This window comes from Archocentrus centrarchus, chromosome 10 (genome assembly GCF_007364275.1).
Source record: "Archocentrus centrarchus isolate MPI-CPG fArcCen1 chromosome 10, fArcCen1, whole genome shotgun sequence".
Lineage (NCBI taxonomy): Eukaryota > Metazoa > Chordata > Actinopteri > Cichliformes > Cichlidae > Archocentrus > Archocentrus centrarchus.
Window position 1 is genome coordinate 21,391,339 of NC_044355.1, and position 25,934 is coordinate 21,417,272.

General features: G+C 43.4%; 2 protein-coding genes across 4 annotated transcripts in view; both read right to left on the bottom strand.

Moving 5' to 3' along the window:
- The window catches only part of n4bp3 (NEDD4 binding protein 3), a 28,303-nt gene extending 7,372 nt beyond the window's left edge, over nt 1-20,931 (bottom strand). Inside the window, exon 1 of one of the 3 annotated variants that reach the window (XM_030738539.1) lies at nt 20,714-20,931. The gene's annotated coding sequence lies outside the window, so the exon portion shown is untranslated. Of the gene's footprint in view, nt 1-12,129; nt 12,279-14,091; nt 14,158-20,713 lie in introns of those variants that run through there. The other 2 variants (XM_030738541.1, XM_030738540.1) reach the window with 2 other exon arrangements.
- Nucleotides 20,932-23,118: 2,187 nt separating this feature from the next.
- On the bottom strand, nt 23,119-25,547 carry LOC115787283 (platelet-derived growth factor receptor-like protein). The gene is made up of 7 exons (XM_030739891.1): nt 25,325-25,547; nt 25,030-25,139; nt 24,807-24,949; nt 24,574-24,725; nt 24,153-24,446; nt 23,870-24,009; nt 23,119-23,444 (listed from the first exon to the last, which is right to left on the bottom strand). Exons 1-7 carry the CDS (start codon nt 25,452-25,454, stop codon nt 23,238-23,240), a joined length of 1,176 nt encoding a protein of 391 aa, XP_030595751.1. The 5' UTR covers nt 25,455-25,547; the 3' UTR covers nt 23,119-23,237.
- Nucleotides 25,548-25,934: the final 387 nt, after the last annotated feature.

Below are 25,934 nucleotides of genomic sequence, written 5' to 3' on the forward strand. Positions count from 1 at the left end.
ACCCACATAAGAGGCCCAATTACTTTGTCAGCTCAGGTTTGAGCCCCTTCACCACACACAACATTATCTCCTCTCTACAACCCTCTCATCACCGGTATATCCGCTCCTTCCCTCCTTTTTAGGAACCTCATTAAGGATCACTATCGATTTCACCCCTCTGACCCCCTCTCTTCCTGTGCATAAACACCCCCAGCAGCCATAAAACATTCCCAAGACCATAAAACACAAGCATGCTGCAGCCTTTCCGAGTATAAACAGGACTCGAGGGAGGATTAGTCCCCCTTTGTGTTCAGCCAACTGATGTGGCAACCAAAGAACACGTAGACTTCAAAGGGGCCAAATAGGGACCTTTTGCTTGTTTTAGCCCATTAACTACCAATCTTGAATGCTTAGCATCACTCCTGACTATACTTACTTGTCAGCAAGTATTTGCATTTCTATTATTAAGCCACAAAAGTGAAAAAAATAAAATAAAATAAAATAAGACACCTGAAACGCAGCTGCCAAAAACGCTCTAAGGTAAACGTATGCCAGCCTGAGATTTAGCCTGACAGATCATCATTGGGCAAACATGCTCTAAAAGAAGAATGTGTGTTTGATTATTTCTTCCATTAGGATGCTGTTTAGTCGGTGACACATAAATCTCACAAGAGTCCTTAAAAGCATCATAAAACGAGTATTTTCTTGCTCTGACTGGAACCTGCATTAGTATGAGTGATGATGGGAAAATAAGCAAAGAACAGTCAGTGGAACTGACTGTCTGCCAATCAGTAGCACATTTCCAGTTACACAACAGCAAAATGGCATCAAAGTTTACACTATGTGCATTACTATGTGCATTAGTTAGCAGTCACAAACATGAAGAAACAGGCTGTATTTATTAAGGAAATGTGCAATTTCCCTATAAAATGTAGTGTTGCCTAACAATTTAAACAAGTCTTGAAACTTAAAAAAAAAAAAAAAAAAAGTCAGAGTGTTGGTCAAGAATATGTTGACAATCAAGTCTATGATCATCCCAGCTAATGACTGGGCCTTCCAGCTGTCTGCTCTCTGTCTGCTCACACACACTCATGACACACTCGCATCCTTAGTTCACTCTCCTACTTTCTCCCACGTTTGAGAAGAGACACCCGCAGTGGCACCCTGGCATCCCCTCTCGTTTCTAATACAATCCGCATTTATCAAGTGTTTTGCACTGCTGGCCTCGACAGTTATGACAATTATGCAAATGGTTTAAACAGGCAGAGAGAGCTGTGCAATGGCAGCTCCAGCCCACTCCATTCGGGGCTCTCAGCCAGGGCGAGATCAAAGCAGCCCAAAGAAAACCTTTTCCACTAAAGCATCCGGTCCCTGATAAGCCAATATAATGCATACCGAACTCAGGCTGAGAAAAGAAACCTGATAATCAGTGATAATGACTGTAAGATGCTTTGTTAAACATACTTCTCTGCTGCTGTCCATCTGAGGCCTGGGTCAGAGTATGACATGAACAATGTGAGTCAGTCTAAATGAGTGTGTATGCTTGTTTGTGTTTGACACCTTATGAATAAATCATGAGTGTGCCAAACCTAATGGGCACTGGTCAAGGTCTGACTCAGTATTTTTAGCCACAGTACTTTACTCGGCCCGTGTCTTGTATCTACCAAATACACGAGAGCCCAATCGATCCTTGACAGGAAGCTGAGCTTGGGGTAAGGGGCGTGTGAGGCAAAGCAATTCCTTTTGGGTAGATAAGAGAAAAAAAAAAAAAAAAAAAAATCCTTTTAGGCTGCAACCACAAATCTTGCAGGACTGAAGAAATGTTGCATCCAGTTGTTTTCCATAATTGCTTTCTAGTTTATGGGCCCGAGTAAACCGGGAGACACAGCCAGATTTACAGCTCAGCCCCGACTTAGCCAAAGGGGCCCTGAAATGCAGCACTCCTCCCTAAATCACACACATGCGTGTGTGCACATCAAAGCGGTACCTTCAACCAGCCTTGAACAGTTATAGTCCAATAGAAAGTAGTCTGTTCCTGATTTATGCTTCCTTCAAAGCAGCAATGAGTTTTGTTTTTTTTTTTTAAATCCTGTGAAGAGAGCAGATGCTTCATATACTGTACATTTTCACATGCACATCTATGTCTTTCTTTGCAAAAGATTGCCACCAAATGCACATTGGCTACGTTTTGCAGGCACCCGTTGTCAACCTTGAATATACTGTACAGAGCTGAGCGTCATGTCCTGCATGATTTGTCTTTAAATGGGGAGTTACTGAAAACTACAATTTCCAAACTGACAAAGGATTGTAAAACAAGTTATTTGTCAAGAAACACACACTTCACACATCAAACCTCTGCTTGCTGACTCTCCTGAATATATAAAATATCAATAAAGTTTTGTTAGTACTACTCCAGAGCAGAGTGTCCTAAAGATGAAAGATGTTAAGCTACTGCTAAGGGGTGTGTCCCCCACAAGTCCTGCAGTGAGAATTTTCATCCCTCTTCGTGTCCTCTAGAAAAGCATACCCTTACTGCTTTACTGCAATAACAAGGAAAACAAAACGTGCCTTCGAGAAGAGTGTTTCAAGGGCGATCCCTCCTGAAATCTTGTAATCAGACCTCCTGTGTGCTTTTCAATGAAATGCTTGAGCGTGAAGAGGGACCATTTCAAACCCTTACACCGGGACTCGGACAGAGGAGAGAATTCATGGTGAAGCCAAATTCCAAAGATGCTTTACAGAACACAAGCTCGGGCTCGTCAGTGTTTGATGCACAAAAGGCTCACTCCTACGGACATCCACTTACACTTGTGTGTGTGCGCCGGTCACTCAACGCAGTCCCGGAAAAAGAAAAGAAAAGAAAAAAAAAAAAACAGGCATGTGCACCACTCGCAGCTCCAGATCCTCTGCCCTCTTCCCTCGGCACTCGCTCTCTCTCCCCTGCTCATGATCAAAGTTTGTTTACATTTGTGGGGTAACTTTTGCAGGTTACATCTAAAACTCCCACACAGCACACACACTCTGTTACATTATATAAGCTCTATCAAAGCTGCGCTCGCTAGATTTTCACAGCTGTTAGTTGTGTGAAATGAAGCTGCTACCATCAGGCCTAGTTATTTAATTCTACAGAGAACTCTGGGAATATATTTAACACCTACTCTGACAGCCTGCCCTGAGGGACACTTGCCATCAAAAAAAATAAGGCCATGACAGCATCTTGTAGTAGTTTCTTTCAGTGTCATAACGCAAAGCACCACACTTGGCGAAAACCAAACGCAGCATATCAGCACAAACACCTCATACCAACTGTCGAGCACAGTGGTGGAGAGGTGATGATTTGGGCTTGTTTTGCAGCCACAGGACCTGAGCATTTTGCAGCCACTGAGTGGACCGTGAATTCCTCTGTGTACCAAAGTATTCTACAGTCAAATATGAGGCCATCTGTCTGACAGCTGAAGCTTGACTGAAACTGGGTCATGCAACAGGACAATGATCCCAAGCACAGCAGCAGATCTACGACTGAAAAAGAATCACAGTGATGCAATGGCCCAGTCAAAGTCCAGACTGTCATGATCCTGGTCTAGGACACAGCATTTTATGTTTTCTGGACTTCTGAGTCTGTTTATCATTGTTTATATTTAGTCTGACTCCTAGTTTTCTTACTGTTTAGTTGTCACCTTTGTGTATTTCCTTTGTATTTATGTCCTCTTACAGTTCTTTAGGTGTCATTAGTTTTATCTCTCTGCCTCCCTTGTGTTCCCCATGTAATGTCAAGTCTCCGTCTGTGATGTCCCCCATTTAGTTATTTCCTGTTGTATTTTGGTAACCTTTGTCTTGTATGTTCTGTGTTCAGTTTTACTTCTCCCGCCTCGTTCCGTTCATAGTTTTCAGTTGTGCATCCCACCTGTGACCTCTCCCCTCATTTATTGCCTCTGTGTCCTTGTGTTCAGTGCTGCATTGTCTGTATTAGCTGTGTGTTTCCAGCCTTTGTATTCCCAGTGTTTCCAAGCCTACCTAGAGCTCTATGGTTCAGTATTTCCCAGCTTTCTCTTTGGTTCTGGACTTTGTATTTAGAAGTTCCCTGCATTAAAGACCTGTTTGAGTTTGATTCCTGCCTCCAGCATCCTGCAAATGCAGGTACACAGCTGAAACATGACACAGACCACAACTTGACTAAAATGCTGTGGTTGAACTTTAGGCGAGCTGTGCATGAATCAGTACCTGCACACTTTGGTGAATTGAAGGAACATCCTAAAGAGGAGCGAGAGACTGATAAAGTCATACACAAAAGGATAACTTCGAGTTAGTGCTGCTAACAGTGGTTCTGCAAGCTACTGGATGATGGAGTTCACTTAGTTTGTCACAGAATTGCATGGAGTCCTGTGAAACTGATGTACGTGCATGTGAGTTTCATTTTATATGAGCACGCTTTGAGTGTCTAAATTCGTCAGCAGCAGCAGGGTGGTAAGCTGTGCCTGAGGCCGACACGGAAGGCACCTTACTGCATATGAAGAAAAGGAGAGCTTCACTCTGTGATTGACTGTTACACGGTAGCCTGTAATGAGTGAGTTTGAGAGTGTCTCTGGTTGTAGGGCATGACAGTACGGGAGTGTTACACAGCAGTCTCTAATTGTTAGCAGGTTATTCATTACAGAAGGGGGATGTAGTTCCTCTCCACAGACCCAGAGGCCATTCAGAAGAGACTAGACGCTAAAAAGCAGGCTCATTAAATGTTTCTTCTTCCGTTTCTTCGATGGTAGTTTTTTTATGTCATTTAGCATCAGTGAAGTTCAAACGGATACAAACTGGAAATGCCGCCTCAAGCACGACTGCTTCTGGGTGATTCTCGTCTGTTTTCTAACTGAGACACAAAGAGAACATCACAGGAAAGGTTAAAACTTGATTTCATGACAACGGGTCTTTCTCTGAAACACAGACTATAATTCACTTGTGGTTGGATGCGGTGGTGCTAAAGCTGAAGGCCCAGTGTTCAGCCTCACACTGTCCCCATTGATGATGAGTACACCGGTCTTTACAGAGGTTAAAGGTCATATTTAGTCATAGCTATCGATACCGGGTGCCACTGAGCAGACAGACAGTTGAGAGCAGACACAGACATTTCATTCTGCAAGCTCGTTCATTATTATAGATAAAATATTCTACTTGTTTTGCACCATCCACTAATATGCAGTTCTCCAAAATTATCAAAATGCAATTAAAAAACAACAAAAAAACTTTTTAATCAATAATTTTTTTTTTTTTTTTTACATGACATCAGTATGTGTTGTTAGGTTTTTATACATAAACTGCACCATCAGGGTCTGGAAATTGAAGCCGGTGTGTGCACCTGCATTTTTCTGACTGTACAGAAATCTATTAGAAAGAAAAAGTTAGAATCTCAGTTGATTTATGACCTCAGTAAACTCTTTCCTACTGAGTTTATGGTCTTAATCACTGGTTTCAAGTCTTACATATGATATTCATTTTGTAAATTATAGTCTCATTTAGAGGAAAATGAATGATTTGGTAGAGTATAGTTTGGGATCGGCCTACTGTGTGCTTGACTACAAGTTACCACCATGGAGTTAGGTCCAAAATTTGTTGGAAAAAAAACTCCTCACAATTTTTATAGTTTTGCCACCACACTGGATTTTTAAATCAAACAATTAATATGTGATTAAGTTCAGACTTTCAGCTTTGAGTCAAAGGATTTAACACAAACTTTGCATTAACTGTTTATGAATTACAGCCATTTTTATACATAGTTGATAGTTTTCAGAGGCTCAAAATTAATTGGATAATTAACTGACATGGAGTTTTATGGTAAGGTCAGGCCTGCTGCCTTATTTCAAGATAAATCTAGTAGACATAATATCTAAAGTTGATTCAAAGTGTTGAATTTATATTTTAGATCTTTTCACTGTAATTTGTTTTAAATATGACGTCCTGACAGACGCCAATGCAAGTGAGTGAGGGCCATCATTAGGCTGAAAAAGAAAAAAAATCCAAAATAAATCTATCAGAGACAAAAGCAAAAACTTTAGGAATGACAAAATTGACAGTCTGGTGCATTCTTAAAAAGAAGGAATGCACTGACCAACTCAGCAACACTAAAAGACCTGGAAGAACGCAGAAAACAACTAAAGTGTATCATTGTCGAGGTCTACAATCAAGAGATGCCTTCGTGAATGGAAACACGGAGGATTTAGAACAAGGGGGAAACCACTGGTTAAACTCAAGAACAGGTGAAACCAATATGAACTTGTAACAGAATGATCGAAAAGTATGGAGAACGAGAGAAACAGCTCACGATCAAACATGATAGAGGCAGTATAATGGCATCAGCATATATGGCTGCCTGTGGGCCCGGGTCACTGGTGTTTATTGATGATGTGATAGGGCTGTACTCTCTGCTCAAATGCTGCCAAACTGCAAATGGATAATGACCCAAAGCAAACTGCAAAAGAAACCCAAGTGTTTCTCAAGGCAAAGAAATGAGATATTCTTCAATGGCCAAGTTAGTCCTGATTTCAACCCAACAGAGCAGCTTTTCAGTTATTAAATACAAAACCGAAGGTAGAAAGACCCACAAACAAGCAGCAAGTGAAGGTGGCTGCAGTAAAGGCCTGGCAGAACACCTCAAGAGAGGAAACAGCATTTGGTGACATCCGCTCAACTTCAAGGATTCACTGACTTCAAAGGATTTTCATCCAAATATTAAAAACAATCCTTATATTTTAAATTGTCCAATTAATTTTGAGCCTCTGTAAATGGGGGGACTGTGTATAAAAATGTCTGTAATTCGTAAACAGTTAAGGCAATATTTTTGTTAAACCCCTTGAATCAAAGCTGAGAGTCTGCATGTCACATCTTGACTGTTTGATTTCAAATCCAGTGTAGTGGTGTACAGAGGCAAAATTGAGTCTTTGTCCAACAAATTATGGCCATGGGTCTCAGTCTGATCTGCTCCTTTCTTGTGACATCTGGTTTCCGAAATTTAAGATCCCGATGACCAAAATGACAAATTCCAGGCTTCAAATTATGGTTCCGTAAAGTATGGACACTGTAGAGGACTACTAATATCTGGGAGTGTACATTGGCAATAAACTGGACTGGGCTAGGAACACTGATGCCCTATACAAGAAGAGCCAAAGTCATCTATTTTTTGAGGTGCCTGAGGTCCTTCAACATCTGCTGGACTATGCTCAGGATCTTCTATGAATCTGTGCTGGCGAGTGCTATCCTCTATGCCAGGGATCCTCAAATCCAGGCCTCGAGGTCCGGTGTCCTGCAGGTTTTAGACGTGTCCCTGATCGAACACACCATCCATCCATCCATCCATTTTCTTCCGCTTATCCGGGGCCGGGTCGCGGGGGCAGAAGCCTAAGCAGAGAAGCCCAGGCTTCCCTCTCCCCAGCCACCTCCTCCAGCTCATCCGGAGGGACCCCAAGGCGTTCCCAGCCCAGCCGAGATACATAATCTCTCCAGCGTGTCCTGGGTCTACCACGGGGCCTCTTCCCGGTGGGACATGCCCGGAACACCTCACCCAGGAGGCGGCCAGGAGGCATCCTAATCAGATGCCCGAGCCACCTCAACTGGCTCCTTTCGATGTGGAGGAGCAGCGGCTCTACTCTGAGCCCCTCTTGGATGGCCGCACTCCTCACCTTATCTCTAAGGGAGAGGCCAGCCACCCTTCGAAGGAAACTCATTTCTGCCGCTTGTATTCGCGATCTTATTCTTTCGGTCACTACCCAAAGCTCGTGACCATAGGTGAGGGTAGGAACGTAGATCGACCGGTAAATCGAGAGCTTCGCTTTTACGCTAAGCTCCCTCTTCACCACGACGGACCGGTGCAGCATCCGCATCACTGCAGAAGCAGCCCCGATCCGCCTGTCGATCTCCCGTTCCCTTCTCCCATCACTCGTGAACAAGACCCCGAGATACTTAAACTCCTCCACTTGAGGCAAGAACTCGTTCCTGAGCCGGAGTGTGGGAGGAGTTCGGTGAGGCTATGGAAAAAGACTTCCGGACGGCATCGAAGCGATTCTGGCAAACCGTCAGGCGACTCAGGAGGGGAAAGCAGTGCTTCACTCACACTGTTTATAGTGCAGGGGGGGGGTGCTGCTGACTTCAACTGAGGCTATAGTCGGACGGTGGAAGGAATACTTCGAGGACCTTCTGAATCCTACTGACACGCCTTCTGTAGTAGAAGCAGAGTCTGGGGATGAGGGGGATGACTTGACCATCACTGGGGGTGAGGTCACTGAGGTAGTTAAACAACTCCTTGGTGGCAGAGCCCCTGGGGTGGACGAGATTCGCCCTGAGTTCCTGAAGGCTCTGGATGTTGTAGGGCTGTCTTGGTTGACACGCCTCTGCAACATCGCGTGGAGATCTGGGGCAGTGCCATTGGATTGGCAGACCGGGGTGGTGGTTCCCATCTTTAAGAAGGGAGACCGGAGGGTGTGCTCCAACTTTCGGGGGATCACACTACTCAGCCTTCCCGGTAAGGTCTATGCCAGGGTGCTGGAAAGGAGGGTGCGTCCGTTAGTCGAACCTCGGATTCAGGAGGAACAATGTGGTTTTCGTCCTGGTCGTGGAACGCTGGACCAGCTCTTTATCCTCTCAAGGATATTCGAGTGTGCGTGGGAGTTTGCCCAACCAGTCTACATGTGCTTTGTGGACTTGGAGAAGGCATTCGACCGTGTCCCTCAGGGTGTCCTTTGGGAGGTTCTGCGGGAGTATGGGGTGACTGGCCCATTGTTGCGGGCCATTCAGTCCTTGTACAACCACAGTGAGAGCTTGGTCCGTATAGCCGGTAATAAGTCGGATTCGTTTCCTGTGGGTGTTGGACTCCGTCAGGGCTGCCCTTTGTCACCGATTCTGTTCATAATTTTTATGGACAGAATTTCTAGGCGTAGCCAGGTGGCGGAAGGCTTCTTCCTTGGTGGCCTCAGAGTCTCATCTCTGCTTTTTGCAGATGATGCGGTTCTGTTGGCTTCATCAGGTAGGGGGCCTCCAGCTCGCAGTGGAACGGTTCGCAGCCGAGTGTGAAGCGGCTGGCATGAGAATCAGCACCTCTAAGTCTGAGGCCATGGTCCTCAGCCGGAAAAGGGTGGAGTGCCAGCCGGAAAAGGGTGATCGAACACACCTGAGTCAAATATAGAAGTCATTAGCAGGACTCTGGAGAACTTGACTGCATACTGGAGAGGTAATTCAGCCATTTGAATCAGGTGTGTTGGATCAGGGACACATCTAAAAGCTGCAGGACACCGGACCTCGAGGCCTGGATTTGAGGATCGCTGCTCTATGCTGTTGCATGCTGGGGCAGCAGGCTGAGGGCTGCAGATGCCAACAGACTAAGCAAACTGACACACAAGGCCACTGATGTTGTGGGAGTGGAGCTGGACTCGCTGATGGCAGAAGAGGAGGATGCTGTCTAAGCTGCAGGCCACTATGGACAATGGCTCCCACCCACTCTACGACACAGTGATGAGACACAGGAGCCCGTTTAGTGCAAGACTCATCCCACCAAACTGCATCACAGAGCACCACAGGAGGTCATTCCTACCTGTGGCCATCAAACTCTACAACTCCTCCCTTAATAGGTGACACTGCAGTTCATCAGTGCAATTTATCATGTGTGCAATAACTCAGAGGTGCAATAATCTGAACTGCTTATACAGTATATTCTAGATTCATATTTATTATCACAGCCACTGCCTTAATAACTGTATTCATAAGAATTTTTGTGTGCATAATGCAAATTTCTCTTTTTGGTTTTTAAATTATTTAAATTATTAGTGTTTATTCTTTTCATATGATAAAGGGTTGCAGCTGCGTATGTATCTTGAAGATAAATCATTTATTACAAAATCCTGCCATGCATGTCATTTATTTTGCTATCCGTTTATTATCAAGTGAAACTCAAAATTTAGGAGGAATGAAAAGATCTCTTGTAGAAAATCAGCAGGATTATTTTTTATGAGCTCTTCAGCTCGATACATAAGTCTAACATTTCTGATCTGACCGGCTGTCTTTGCCTTGAACACTTCAGTAAATCAGGTGACGACTTCTTCTGAGGCACAGCAGCTGATGTGGGTTTCCTCACTTTGTACCAGTGTGCCTATCGATGGCAGCCTGCACAGTGTGCTTTGGCTATATTGCCTCTATTGACATCACAGTATTTGTGCAAAGAATTCAATTACTGGCTCTGACCACGGCAGCCATGTTGGGGTTATCTGGAGTGACTGGCTGCACTGTTGTTTCATTGCACCATATTGATCTGTACCTGACTGCTGTTACATAAAACTGTTTGATTATGACAAGACAGCACAAGGGAGGGCCTGCTCTTAGCCTCATGTGTATTATTTGTGTTATTTATGGGGGAATTTATTCAACAGTGTCCCTGCTGTGGTTTTCCTCTGATGGTGTTTCAGCAGTAGGAGTAGGTTTTGTTAAAATATTATCAATTTGTAGCATGAAAAGAATTGATTGCGTAATCCCTAACTTTGTTTGGATGAGTGCCTGTGCTGCTCCATCTGTTAGGTTATGAGTTCAACCTGTATGTGTGTGTTTGTGTATGTGTGTATAGTCCAGGTATGACTCATGTTGTGAGGATACAATCAGTGTGTATTTGTGTCTCCTGTATGGGGGACAACAAAAAAAGGTCTTCATGTAGGTGAAGAAATGTTTAAGGGTCAGGCACGTTGTGATTGTGTGGTTGTGTCCTCTTCAGCTGTAGATACACAATGACATCCACCTGCCCTTCACATATAAATACGCCATACATGCTTATCAGTCACACAGAGCAATAACCCCTGGGTGTAATGAAGATATAAAGAATAACATGATAAATTAACATCCATGTCTGTGTTTTCATACGTGAGCGGCGCCAACAAACGCTGCAGGCCTGGTAAAAACCGTTTTTGCTAGTATATCTAATAATAAATACAAATGATACAGAACTACATGACAACTTCCACAAGATGCTTTGAAATATAATTTTAGATCTGCTATTCAAAACAACAACTGCTGCTCAGTCACAACAGATGGTGAGTTAGATAGCAGTCTGGGAGCTAAAGGACTTAATCTCTGAACAAACTAGCCCTTCCTATTGCCAGTACTTGTTGCTACAACCGTCAGTCTTTCATCTCCCACATAAAATGTATCATGGGCTGCAGTTACAACAGTATCGGGTTTAGCAATCAGAATTCCCGAGTTTCCTGACAGGCCTCTGACAGGAAAAGAATTTCACTGAAATCACAACAGCTGCCAGCAGATTTTACTGGAGGTGTATTTTATTTTTCAACAACTTATTAGCTCACCATTAGGTATTAAGATATGAAAGCGATGCATGTAGAAGACATGAAAATAAAGAATGCAACATTGTTCATGTATCACACCATAGAGTACTGCTATTGTTTTCTTACTGAGCTACTTTAAAAAAGCTAATATTTCATACAAAAAAAAAGGTTTTTAAATTGGTGTTTTACTTAGGGGTTTTTTTTGAACAGCAAGAGAAATTTTGAAGAACCACATTTCCCAGTAATAAAGGAGAACGCTTGCATTCAATTTGGTCTCGAGACAAACAATATCCAGCTAAATTCTTTTGGAATTCAGCACATTTTTAGGTGATGCGCTATGGAGGAAAAACTGAATCCCTGACCCCTTTGGTGATCGGATCCAGCAGCTCTTCTCTGTTGGTAGGAGTTGGGTCACTACAAATCAATACAGACAACGGTTGTTCTTTGTTCTAATAATATGCTTTGACTTTTACAGTCCAGATTTACACCAAACTGAACATTTATTGGGAGAATTTGGACCAACGTGTTAGTCAGCACACTCCACCGCCACCATCAAAACACCAAATGCAGAAATACGGGGTGAATGCTGCTCCGGCCTACCGGTGGAGTTTGCGAAAATAGAGAATTAAAAGCCAAGAATTGAAGCTGTTCAGTTCAGTTTCATTTATACTGAACTAATTAACAACAACAGTAATCTCAAGGCACTTGACTCTATGACTTTATAAAGGGAACCCCACAATCCAAAAGTGCCTTAATGAGCACGCTCCTAAAGTGAATTTTCCTTATTTCAAAAAGGAGATCAACAGCTATAAAAAACAGCAGCATGCTAAAATATTTCCTTACTTACCTTCATTGGCATTTGTGAGAAAGTAAGCGGCACGATTTCATGCTATTTATTATATTTGTACAAAAGTCCAGTTCAGGTTCTGTTCGGTTTCTGTTGGCAGCCAGTAAAGCCTGTTATAGTGTTTGCCAACTGCTGCTATCAGCAGAGCTACGTCCAATGCAGAGCAGAAGTTCACTGAGAGCAGTGTGAGGAAACAAACTCACATTCCTTACATTTCTTACTGGATAATTATTAATGTGCCATGCAACACTTAACACGTATAGCTCTGATGTGGACCATTCCCACTGCTGGAGGGGGTGGGACTTTTTAAAAATCTATTATTAACAGTACTTTTACTCCCATGAGAACCTGGTAACAGCAGACCAAAAACAACAACTCAATGACCGATTATTCAGCCACATAATCATAGGCTGCAGGTAATATAATGTTAAACTGAGCTGATAAAGGCTTTTTTTATTAAATTCTTTACAGTAAGGAGGGGGTGAGCAGAGCTTCACTGTGGCTTCTTTGTTTCCTGGAGCGGTTCACGTAGGAGTCAGCGTTCTGTGATTACATCCATGGAAATTGAGTGGTTCCCACATCGACCCACACCTGAACCACTTCCACTTAGCTGCAGCGAATGCACACGCATCCATCGGGATGCCCTCGGTGTTTGACCACACAAACTCAGCACAAACACAAACAGGAAAATTGGTGCACTGTAGCTAAAAATTGATTTGGATTCAGAAGCATATACACACACACAAATGGGCCATCCCATGTGAAGTGATTAAATTGTTACTGCCTTCCACTTCAGGCCAGGTGAAAATGCTTTACCGATCACATCCCAGCAAATTATTCTGATCTCATCTGCACCTGAACACCAGAGGAAGAACTGAGCAGAGTGGATGTCGGGCAGTAAACACAGATGCTGACGAAGGTTGATACCCAGTCAGAAGATCAGCACTTTTTTTTCCCCTCCTGTTGGAGTTTCCTCTCTAACTAAAGTGAGTGTTTGTTGTTTGTCAGTGTTGAGAAGCAGTAAAACACCTTATTCAGCCAAATTAGGTAATAGGTTTACTGTAGAGAGTTTACAGTGACAACAAAGCAGCAAGAAATGAAAGTGACGTGTGGAGCGTGAGGTAAATATCACCTGGTGAGGTTGTTTTGTTTTGACTGTGGCTGCACTGCAAAAAGAAGAAGAAGAAAAAAAAATCTCAAAAACAATTAGATTCAATTTAACTGACTGGAGAGCAGAGTCAGTTAAATCTAATTGCTCAGCTTGGGTACAGCGTTCATGAATAGACCTCAGGGGGAATTCCAGAGACACAAATAGAGCATCAGACCAGAGATCATTTAGATATAACAGAAAAAGAAAGCCTGGCTTTATTAAAGAACTTTAGCTACACCACTCACTGGAGCAGAAAACCCTGTGTATTATTATTTGAGTACCATGCGGCTTCATTCTGGGCCATTCAATAATTAACTGTTAATTAACATGTCAGTTCCGAGCTGGAAGTGAAGGCTGATTCTGCTGCTCGGTGTGACGTCATTCGCCCAGGAGAAAAGATTCAGTTATAATGTTAGCTAATTCCAATTCAGCTTCACTGCAAACAAGCATTCCTCGTGGGCAAAGTAATTAAAAATCAGGACGCTTCCCTCTTCTCTCCGCAGCTTAATCTGCTCTTTGACAATGCCGCCTTAAATCTCAGTGCATCAGAGAGCATTTTAAGGTTACTGGTATTCAACTTTGTCAAACTCTCCCTGGAGAAATCTGGGCCTTGTATAACATGCTAGTAAATACATGGATCTTTGATCTGAAACCCAGTATCATACAGCAGACTTCAGGTACTTTCACTGTTATTAAAGGAACTTTTCAAAACAAATCCAAACCCACAAATCACAAGAGAACAGAGAGACAAAGTCAACTTTTGGCAGAGTGTCTTTAAACAGTACGAAATGTAGAGAAAACCATTTGTTTACCTGTGTCTGTCCACCTGAATCCTCACTTCTCTGCTCCTGATCCCATGTACGCCCTATTGCTCTCTATCACACTCGAGCTACTGATGATGACGTCACATGACTTGTTTCCCAGTCTGTGATGGCAGGTGGGAGGTGCATGGATGAAGAGGAAACTGCCTCAGCCACTGACCTGAGGCTGACGTTGCACTGCTCTAAATAGTCGACTAGATCCCATATCAACAAGACTGAGCTAAGAGAGCTCTGTGCTTTCCTAGTTACCCTACACCCTGCCGTCCTGCTTATTTCTTTGTGCACCTTGCGCTCTCTCAGGGGCCAGTGTGGTTGAACTTGTTCCTCCAGTTCCAGAGACAAAAGCCCCAGCTGTTTTGAAGCCTTCAATCCAGACCTTGAATTAAAGTGCCAGCTTCACTGGACAAAGGCAGCGCAGTGCATCTGTTTTGTTGAGGATAATAAGACAATCACGAGGGATTAGACTTCAGTTCAAAAGCAAATGGCAGAAACAGAGAGAGAAGGATGAGGGTATGAAAACAAAATAAGAGGAAGATGTATGGGAAAAAAATGAGGGCATGTGGGGGCTGTGTCTGAGTGGACTGTCTGGACAACAGTCTGAGTGTAAGTCTCCCTTCCTGAGGCTAAGTTACTGGACGGGTTCTACATCATATCAAGTGACACAATTCAAGCTGGAGATGCTTGGATATGAGAAGGAAGAAGAGAGAGGGCATTGTTCTCTGCTCCGTAACCAGAAGAGAGCGACTTCTTTCTTCTGTACTCGCAATGCGATGTAGGCCAAGGAGCTGAGGGGAGCGAAAGGGGTATCTGGACCAACGGGTGGACACACAAGAATCTCAGCTCATAAAAGCACTTTGCCAGCCAGGGATGCACGATGCTGAGACTGGCAAACCATTAAAGGCATTCCTGAACTAGAGTATGTTGTTTTATGGTGCCCCTCGACCTGCTGAGTGTAATCTTAAGAAAATCAGCAAAAAAAATGAAAAGTGGGAATAACCCCATCAAAGCCAGGCAGCCCAGTCCAAAACTAGAGCAGGTGCTTCTGTACCCGTCATTATGTGTGGGCCCCACAAGGCGTCAAATTTCAAAGATAGTTACTTCAAGCTGGCTGATGGAGAAGTTTTAACAAAAAAAAAAGAGAAAGAAAGAAAGAAAGATGGAGAAGACAAAAAAAAGATAGGAATGTGTTAAGGCTTGTTTATAGTTATTGTACCTGTCTGACCAATCAACTAGATGACAACCTCAATGTAAGCAAGACTCATTTCCTCTGCCTAAGCTCTTCTATATCATTGCAGGAAAGAGCTATGGGAGGTATGCTGGCTGACTGGTTCTTGAGAAATACCATTATCCCATGTTAGACCTGAGCTTACTGTGTCTGCCAGACAGGAGTTAGCTCCTTTAGAAAAACAGGACATAACATTTTGCAACTCTTACTGTCTGTAAGGATTCAGACGCTTACACAATTAGTTAACACAATTTATTTTCACATTTAAAAAAATGAAGAGTAAGAAGTGTTGGGCTGTTAGATGAGAGCCCCGATGCCCCTCTTAGATCTGTATGGCAGACATAAACAGCATTCACTTAGCTTAGCGGAAAAACAAGAAACCATTAATCTGGCTCTGTCTGAAGGTCACATAATATACTGACCAGTTCCTGTAAAGCTCACACACTGGCACACAATGTCTCATTTCTTTAATTTATACCAAAATAGATCCTTTTCACAGAGCTATATTAGATAATTTTCCCTGTTTCAAGAATGCAGCAACTCCAGGGATGAAAAATGAAGCCAAGGCAAAAGTGCAGCTTGTCAAGTGGCCATTTGAGGCTGGCTGGTTAGCTGGTGTCTGTGATTGAGTGATTGAACAAGAGAGATCCAACAAGATGCTGGAAACATTCCTCAGAGATGTTGGTGGAGACTTTTGATAGTGTCACGCAGTTGTTGCTGATTTGTTGCTGCACATGCATGATGTGACTTTACCGGATTGAGATCTGGTGACTGTGGAGGCCATTTGAGTACAGCGAACTCACCGTCATGTTCAAGAAGCCAGTTAGAGATGATCTGAGCTTTGTGACACTGCTCGTCATCCTATTGGATGCACCCATCAGAAGATGGCTGGACTGTGGTTATGAGGGGATCCACACAGTCAGCAACAACACTCAGTTTTGATCCTACTATCCAAATGTTGCAGCAGAAATCAAGAGTCATCAGATCAGACAACATCTTCCTGATTGAGGAGTGACACTCAGTGTGGTCTTCTGCTGCTGTAGCCCATCTGCTTCAAGGTTTGATGTGTTGTGTGTTCAGAGATGCTCTTCTGCAGGCGTTGGTTGTAATGAGATGTTATTTGAGTTACTGTTGCTTTCCTACCAGCTCGAAGGAGTCTGACCATTCTCCTTTGACCTCTGGCATCAACAAGGCATTTTCTCCCAGAAAACTGATGCTCACTGGATATTCTCTCTTTTTCAAACCATTCTCTGTAAACCTTAAAAACTGTTGTGTGGTAGGTTAGGTAGGTTAGCAGTTTCTGCAATATTCAGACAAACACACCATGTTCAAAGTCACTTAAATCACATTTCTTCCCCATTCTGATGCTCGGTTTAAACTTCAGCAGGTCATCTTGACCATATTTACACGCCTGAGTGGATTGAGGTACTACCATGTGATTGGTTACTCAGATATTTGCATTAACGGGCAATTGAACAGGTCTATCTGATAAAGTGGCTGGTGTGTGTATATCAATAGCTGTCTGCACATTTTCCCTGGTTACAGCTTTAGTGCTTCACCCTCTTGTCCTCTTCTGGTTCCAAAAATTAAGAAAGCTGAAATCAAAGTATCAAAATTGGACCTCACTAACCAGTGGCTACATCCATACTTCATATTTATTTATGTCATAACCCTTTGTATTACCTGGCACATGAAAAGAAGAGAAATACAGCATCACCAAGTCTTTACCAATGATCCACTTAACCACTGCACCCGTGAGACCTAAGTGAGCCAGGAGGAGGTCATGTAAGCTTACTGTAACCTTTAAAACCACCATGCTGATTTTATTTGAAAACACAGGATGTGACAGCAAACTGAAATGATGCTAGGAGAGAACAGAGCCACAGCTGCCTCGACGACCGCTACTTGTACACGCAGATAGAAATACAACAATGCCCACTCACAGAGGAGCGCTTTGACTCGTGGCCTTTTGTTCCGCAACACTACAACTCTTCAGAATAAATAAGAGACACGGGCTGAGCACAACACACAGACACGCAATTCATCCCAGCGCACACACACAGAAGGTAACAACTGCTGCTGATAACTACAGAGGGGAGGTGAGCGCGAGCGCTTCTCACAGGGAGATAAGCCCGATCAATAAAAACACAAGCGAGCGATAAGGCTGAGACGAGGTAAACACATCGCATTTGACTCACGGGTAAATGCTGCATTCGTTAAACAAGCCAGTAGTCCCAGGATGAGGCGAAGCGGGAGTGAGCGGCAGAGCTATTCACGTCATCCTTCAGAGTCGGTGACATTTAAAGACAAAAGGGTCGGTCCAGCCTCCTACACTCTCAGACCTTTTCCATCTGAAGGTCAGAGGGTCCAGTCTGTCCCGTGAGGATGAGACAATTGTTAAACAGTCAGGTGGGAGATCAACTAACCACACAGTCAGTTATATACCACAAAATAAATGGGTAAAGTACACTTTTACAGGGATTAAATGTCAAAAAGTGAACCTGGCAGTGGGGATGATTTTGACTGACAGAAATGCGTGTGTGGGCCATCGAGCCAGCTCCCGATGTTGCCAAATCCACCCATGTTCACTCACACTTACACTTAAACTGTTATACATCATAAATCTGTGATGTACTGTACTTTGCAGTACTTATGTGAAAGTGTGAAAGTTGGGGACTTTCAGAATATTTCTGGCAGACGGCGCTGGACAAGTTTAGGAGTGCAGCGATATTACTTAACAGCTACACACTCAACTGGGAACACCAAATCACTGTTTTAACCACGTGCAAGTGTGCATTATTCTTTAAAGCTGTATTACTTGTTTTAATATCTGCTTTTGTGACAGTGTGGTGCAGCATTGTTTTAGTTTCAAAGCTCCATTATGTTGATGCACTACTTGCTAAATTTGTACAAACAGTCCACCAATCCATTGCTGTTATAGATTAGCGCAACTTTAAGGTGTCTTATCAATCGAGCCAAATAACACAGCCACTGCACTGCAGGTTTAATTTGCTAAGTTGTATGGTAGTGTCCCATTCTGTTAGGAGGAAGTGGAAGGAACTTCCAAAGATCAATCTCCAGTTATAAGGAAACACCTGCCACTTGGGGCCAATGATTAACTAGGGTGTGTTCTCTGTATTGGCACTTGGACATTAACTTGTGAGTGAGACCAACTTGGCCCTGCAGCAAGACACACTAATGTTTGCTGGCAGTTACTTAAACACTTACTGATGGAAACTGCTCTGACCGTGGTAGGTTTTTGAAAGCTAAACAGCCTCATTTCAAACTGTGGCAGAATGAAGGCAGGCAGCGCTGCACGCTTGGCCAGGTCCTGCAGTGATTTTCTTAACCTGACCAGGCTTTAATCGCAGCGACAGACGGCCCAGAGAGCAGATCAGGCCAAGCCACGGGGAGCGGGCTGAGCGAAGGGGAGGAGTGTTAAGTAAAAGAGCATGACACTTTCACCTTAGAGTAATCAGACATGGCCGTGCCTGTAAAGAGATGACCACAGACAAAGGAGGTGGGGAGAATAGGGCAGCGGGATAAGCTTGAGTTCAGGGGAAGGGAGAACAGAGGCTGGAGGAAGAGGAAAATCTGAGGAACGCTGAGGCAGACCAAAACCAGTGAGTGGAAGGAGAGCTGATTAGTGTTTGATTAGGTGGCTGGCCTGAGGGGAAATGTCATACAAGGAACACTGTGCCATTACTACTGTGCTCTCCCCGCTACACCATCTGCTAGAGCACAGTATGCATGACTGACTTGCTATGCACTTATGCACTACAAAATAATAAAAAACATTAAACAGTATATAACATTCAGTTGCACCTTCAGTACTTGCATTAAAACAAAAATATACGAGTGCAGAGATGGAGAGTCCACTGATTGATGGACAAGAATCTGGATCCTCTAATCTTTACTACACTCACCAAATGGTCAGCAGAAAATGTGTTTCATCAGCTGCTTGTGTTTTAAGGAAGACATACAGACACTCACACTCACAGGGGGGGGGCATCAATCGCCCTGAGCTCAAACAGCTGAACGAAGTCTAGCATCAGCTGTTAGGCTGATTCAGCTGAGAGAAGAGCACCAAAGAGACAGGCCATGCCTGTGTGTCACAAAAAACAACCTCACAGTATGCACTGACTATCCTAGAATGCACAATATGGCAATAATTAGCATCAGCCCTTATTTTCTTTAATAGGTCAACAGCACATGGAAATGTCTGGTTACTAGAACATTAATCAATATGCCGAGTGACAGCCAGGGCATTATTTTTATACTGACACATAGGGGAGAATGTGTAATAGGTACATTTGCTCTACAGATTCCCCAAATCTTCAATTAATTATTATAATATTAGTTTTCTGTACATCTATTGATTGGCAGCAACATGTTTCTGAACAAAACCATTGAAGCAATCTGCTTTCATAGACACCTGCTGAGGTTAAAGTTCTGATTCATCTCTCCATCACTTCATGTGACAATGATCTGAGCTGGACCAGAGGGAGAAAATGTATATTTTTATGCGGCGACTTGAACCCTAAACAGTACTTAAGCTGTCTCGGCAATTGCCATGCAGCGATGAGCGCACTCTCACACCAACAGAGACAGCAGCATCACTCCACTATCACCTCCAGTCCTAAATTACAGGAATGGTTACCAAACAGTCTCAAACAACAGCCTGCACTTGTCTCTCTATTGTGAGCCTTCACTTGCGTCAGCACACACCCTTAACCACCAGTCAAAGGACTCCTTCTGCAACGCTCCATGACTCCTCAGGTCAGAGGTCACCTGTGGCCTCTGGTCTCCACGACGACAGCCTCGCAGTCCCCAAGACTGGACCGGAGCCCCCCCCCCCCCCCCCCCCCCCCCCCCCCCAAATACAGACACTCACAGAGAAGCAGCTTTTGTTCCCAAACTCCTGGGCATCAAAAAGAGAGCACGGAGTGCGAGCTTCAGCCCAAACATTTACAACCGTGCAGCCAAAACACTATTCAGTACACCGCAGGAGACCACCAAAGATGCAAAGTGTCAAGCGGTTTATATATATATATATATATATATATATATGGGTCTCTCTTCTCTTTAACATACACACCGACAGAGTGAAAACATTGCAAACGCCCAGGTAACACTGAACCGTAAGGATTAACCCTGATTTAGGAGCTAAAAACTTTGGGAGAGCGACACTGTATCAGTTTAAAGGCTTTAATCTGCACAGGCAAGCTTATCAAGTGTAAGTCTAGCCTGCACTAAGTTTTTTTATATATTTATTTATTTTATCGTCGTGGACCACACCACACCATGAGCTGACACAAATTACAGCTGCAGCGCTGCATGCAGCAGTGGAAGCGAATCGCAGCGAGATTAGGAAAAACTGGCGCTCACCATATTCTGCATGCAGGACATCTCTTGAACCAGCTCAGGTACTCTGCTGCAGTTTTGTATCTCGGTGGTTATAGAAAAAAAGGAGGAAAAAAACGTGGTTTTACGTGGCTCCCCGGGGTATTTTCCAGTACTTTAGTGCGGAACGGACAGCGATCGACCGGCGTACAGAGAGCGGAGTGCAGACTGGGACCGTGTCTTTTCCCTCGCAGAGGTTTGAACAGCAGAGAGCAGAATGAGAGAAAACACGAGAGGCAGGGAAACAAGCGCCTGTCCTATCCCCCGGTAACTACACTGACACACTTACCTGAGAGGAGAGGCAGCGCCATCTACCGACAAGTAAATGCACGGCAAGAAAAACAGAAACAGCAAATAATAATAATAATAATAATAATAATAATAATAATAATAATAATAATAATAATAAATAAAAACATTAAAAGTAAATAAATAAATACAAATCTTTTAGTTGATCCTAGAGCTAAACTACCGACCGGTAAATAGGGCGACCTCCCCTGGCGGACCCCCTGGTCTCAGGTTTATTGCTTGACAGTTGTTTGTAGTAATTTTATTAAATGTAAATTTATAAGGGAATTTTCTGCAAATATCAGCTGATTGATGTTTAACCGAAAAATAACCTCTCAGGTGGTGTCACTGAAGCACAGGGGTGCTGACTGGTCTGTGGGACTCCGCGCTGTACAGTAATAAAGTTGTTATCTACAACTTTATTGTACATGTGCTCCGTGCATAGTGTGTACTTTGGAGACAATGGAAACAAAACAGGTAGAAAAGGAAGTCATAATGTGGGCCAATTTTTTATGGATTGTCTCACAAGTACTCCATCCATCCATCCATCCAGCCATCCATCTTCTTATCAATTCAGGGGGTCAGGGGGAAGGCTCCCAGCTTACACTGGTCGAGAGGTGGGGTACACTATGGACAGGGTGATCTCACAGTTATCATGCATATACACATTAATGATTATGATGCACTCACCAGCCACTAGTTCCACCTTTCTAATACCATGTTGGACTCCCTTTTGCTTTCAGAACTGCTTTAATTCCTCATGGCCTAGATTCAATAAGGTTCCTCAGATATTTTGGTCCATGATGTCATTATAGCATCACAGTTGCTGTAGACTTGCTGGCTGCACTCCCACGATGTGAATCTCCTTTTCCACCACATCCCAAAGGTGCTCTATTGTTGCTCCACATGCATGATGCGACTTTATTGATTGAGATCTGTTGACTATGGAGGTCATTTGAGTACAGGGAACTCATATTCAAGAAGTCAGTTTGAGATGGTTTGAGCTTTCTGACGTGGTCCCTTATCCTGCAGGAAGCGGCCATCAGAGGATGGGTACGCTGTGGTCATAAAGGGTTGGACATGGTCAGCAACCACACTCAGGTAGGCTGTGGAGTTTTTAAAAAATGCTCAGTTGGTACTGAGGGACCAAAGCGGGCCAGAAAAAGTCCTCCACACCATTACACCACAACCAGCAGCCTGAGCCACTGATTCAAGGCAGGCTGGCTCCATGCTTTCATGTTTACACTACATTTTGTCTCTACCATCCAAATGTTACACCAGAAATCAAGACTCATCAGACCAGTCAATGCTTTTCCAGTCTTCTGTTGTCCAGTTTTGGTATGTGCAAACTGTAGACTCAGTTTCCTGTTCTTAGCTGACAAGAGTGACAGTGTGGTCTTCTTCTGCTGTAACCCATCTGCTTCAAGGTTTCGTACAATGTGAGTTCACAGATGCTCTTCTGCATATGTTGCTTGTAACAAGTGGTTATTTGAGTTACTGTCCCCTTCCTATCAGCTCAAAGCTGTGTGGCCATTCTCCTCTGACCTCCAACATCAACAAGGCATTTCATCCCTAAGAACTGGATAATTCTCCTTTCCGATTATTCTCTGAAAATCCTAGAGATCAGCAGTTTCTGACATACTCAAAGCAGCTCAGCTGACACCAACAACAATGCCACGTTCAAAGTCACTTAAACCACCTTTCTTCCTCATTGTGATGCTTAGTTTGAACTTCAACAGGTCAACTTGACGACGTCTACATGCCAAAATGTGTGAGCTCATTGAGATGCTGCCATGTGATTGGCTGCTTAGACATTTGTCCTGATGAGTAGTTGAACAGATGTATCAAAAGTAGCTGGTGAGTGCATTGCTATAATAATATACTGAATAAACCCCATTATCAACAGCTTTTGTTTTTTTTTTATGCTTGTGTTTACCTTTTGAAGGATCTTTTACAGTCATAAATAAGTAGACAAACACTGTCAGCACTGTGAGTGTGTGGAAAAAATAGTTTAATATACAAACATTTATCTAAACGAACACATTTCTGTTATTATTGCAATTCAATTTGGAGAACATAATGTTTTGTTGTGATTGTATATTCTGAAAAAAAAAACAAAAAAACAAAAAAAAAAACCCCAAAGCAAAACAAAAAACATTTCATTCTCTGACAGAGTCAAAGAGTCAGAGCCACCACCTTTTTTTCAGCAATGTCATCCAACTCATGGTTTCTTAGGTTTGGCTCTAGGGATCACTTTAATGGTGGTGGACACCGATTTGGCCCCTTGCAGGTTCTGAGCGGTGCAAGTGTATGTTCCCTGGTCCACGTCTCTAACCTCATCCACGAGGAGCACGGACTGAGACTGCTGCTGAGCAGTTCCTCCACTGACTGGACTGATGTTTTCTTGTGTGTACAGAGGCCTCTCAATCTGGAGCAAGCATAGGAATAAACACACACACACACACACACACACACACACACACACACACACACACACACACACACACACACACACACACACACAGCACGAGCGTAAACATTGCAATGAGCTGCCAAGTTGCACTTTATATCCTCCTGACTCATCAGTAAGGACCCAAGTTATTATAGGTTTTTTCCAAGGGGATAAGGTTCAGACAGTCCATAGATTGAATGCCTTTTGACTAATAATGAACTTGATAAAAAGGCAACGCAAGCTAAATTGACTGAAGGTATTTGCCAACAGCAAGATTTTTTTCCGCTTAGTCTTTTAGTTCACAACCTAAACTCATTTGTGAAGCATTAATAATAAAGCTACAGAAAAATAAGTTAAGTTTGTGTTAAAGTATAACAGCCCTGTTTCCAGGAGCGTCTGACCTGTTGTCCTGGGTATTCCCAGGTGAATTCTATGGCCACGTCTCGTTCTCCCATCACAGAGCAGCTGACACGCAGGTTCTCCCCCACAGCCACTGTGCTCGATGACGCTTGGATCACTGGAGCAGGAGGAGCCCTGGGATCTGAGGACAAATGTGAAGTGTCAGTAAGTAAAATGTTGTAATCCTGTAATAAAGGGATATTTTCATATTCTCATTGTATAATGCGTGCTGGGATAGGCTGAACACCTCCAGGAGGGAGTGGACATGTTGTAGGCAGCACTCACAGTTGACATAGACAAGCATGTACTTGGTGGAGCTCTGCCTTAGGTTTCCCAGACTGGCAACACAGTATAAGGCTCCGGCATGATAAGGCCGAGGTCGATGGATCGTGAAGCCCTTCTTGACATTAAAGGAGATCTCCATCCCGTCCACCACCACCTCTGAAGGTGGGTATTCAAAATGCAGAGTTACTTTAGCCTCAGGTGACGTCACCAGACACGGCAGGACTGTAGGCCAGTTAGTTCTCAGCACAATCACCTCGTAATATTCAGATGATGGAACAAATAGTTCATGTGGATCTGGTTGGCGCATAAAGGAGATATGGCAAATCGATGATAAAATTACTAGGATATAAAAAAGATTCCTATCAAGCCTGCTGTTCAGAGAAATGCAAGCCTAAGCATCAATAAAGTTTATTCATCATACCTGGAAAGAAGACAAAGACTTTAGCAGCTTTGCTGTATTCCTTCCTGCAGTCAGTATCTTCACAGTACATTGGATAACATGTGTACTCCCCTGTGTCTGCACCAGTGGTGTTGACTAATGTCAGAACTCCATATCGCTCATATTGGACAATTCTACACAGAACACACTTACTCTTTAACTGATAACAATAAATCACACTTTATGAATAACGATTTGTGGACAGGGTAACTTACCTGAGCCTCCCGTCATCATCCTCTTCCAGGTACTTGGGGACGCTCCACTGCACAGGTTTTCCCCTGCACCTCAGCTCCAGAGTGTCTCCTGTCTGCACACTTATGGTCTCACCCACCTTCTTAAACTTACCTTTGTTTAGCACCTTTATTAGTCAAACACAGACGTGCACTTCAGTCATGAACGTTCCCAAATCAAAAAGTTAACGTATAATAAATGTAATACCTGCGTGAGGAAGGTCTGTACTGCAGGTGCACCTTTGACCTTTGACTTCTCGTGCTTTGGTTTTCTTGGTTTTGGTGTCCTTCCTGGAACAGCCTTCTGCTCTTGGGCATCTTTTTGACAAAAAGTTACACAGTGTGCAGAGCACATGTTTCAGAATATTTTATAAACAAAGACAAGATTGCTGTGAAAAAAGTATCATTTTGGCTTCTAGAATAAGCCACATTGTGCAATAGACCAACAGAAAATTGGCTTGGCAATTCTACAAATATGATGGCAAGGGACTAAAGTCACTTACCCAACTCGAAGATTACGGCACACATAAGGAGAGCAATGAGCACCAACCTCCACTTTGACTCAGACAAGTTCATCAAAGGCATGGCTGATAAGTCGATTATTAGTTCATGCAGTTCAGCCCAGAGAAACATACAACAGAAACCAAAAGGAGAGAAGACGGAGGAGAAGAGAGGAGGAGGGCAAAGCTTGCGAAGTGAGCAGCCTGCTGTTTACCAGAATCCCACAAATTCCTTTTCCTCAGAGTGGCATTAGTACCCTAAATTCCTCCAGTGTGGCTCAATGGAGGCTTTCAAGGTTGTCCAAACCAATGAGGGTCCAGAGAATGAGGCCCCTCCATCTGGACTCGCACTGCCTGTTTATTTAGCTGCTGGATTTAAAGTGTGCTAGCAGCATGAGCCTGACCCACAGAAACACTGCCTCGAAAAGGAGCTTTTGGTGTCTAATGAACCTTGTGTCCTCCATAAATTGTTTTCACAGGTAAATAAACGTAAGTAACATGACAACCAAACCCCAAATTAGACATGAAAGATTTGCAGTTATAATGTTCACTGACCTCTAGGTGCTTAAAGAGACACATCATCACAAAATTCAAGTTTACTGCAGAGTTTTAA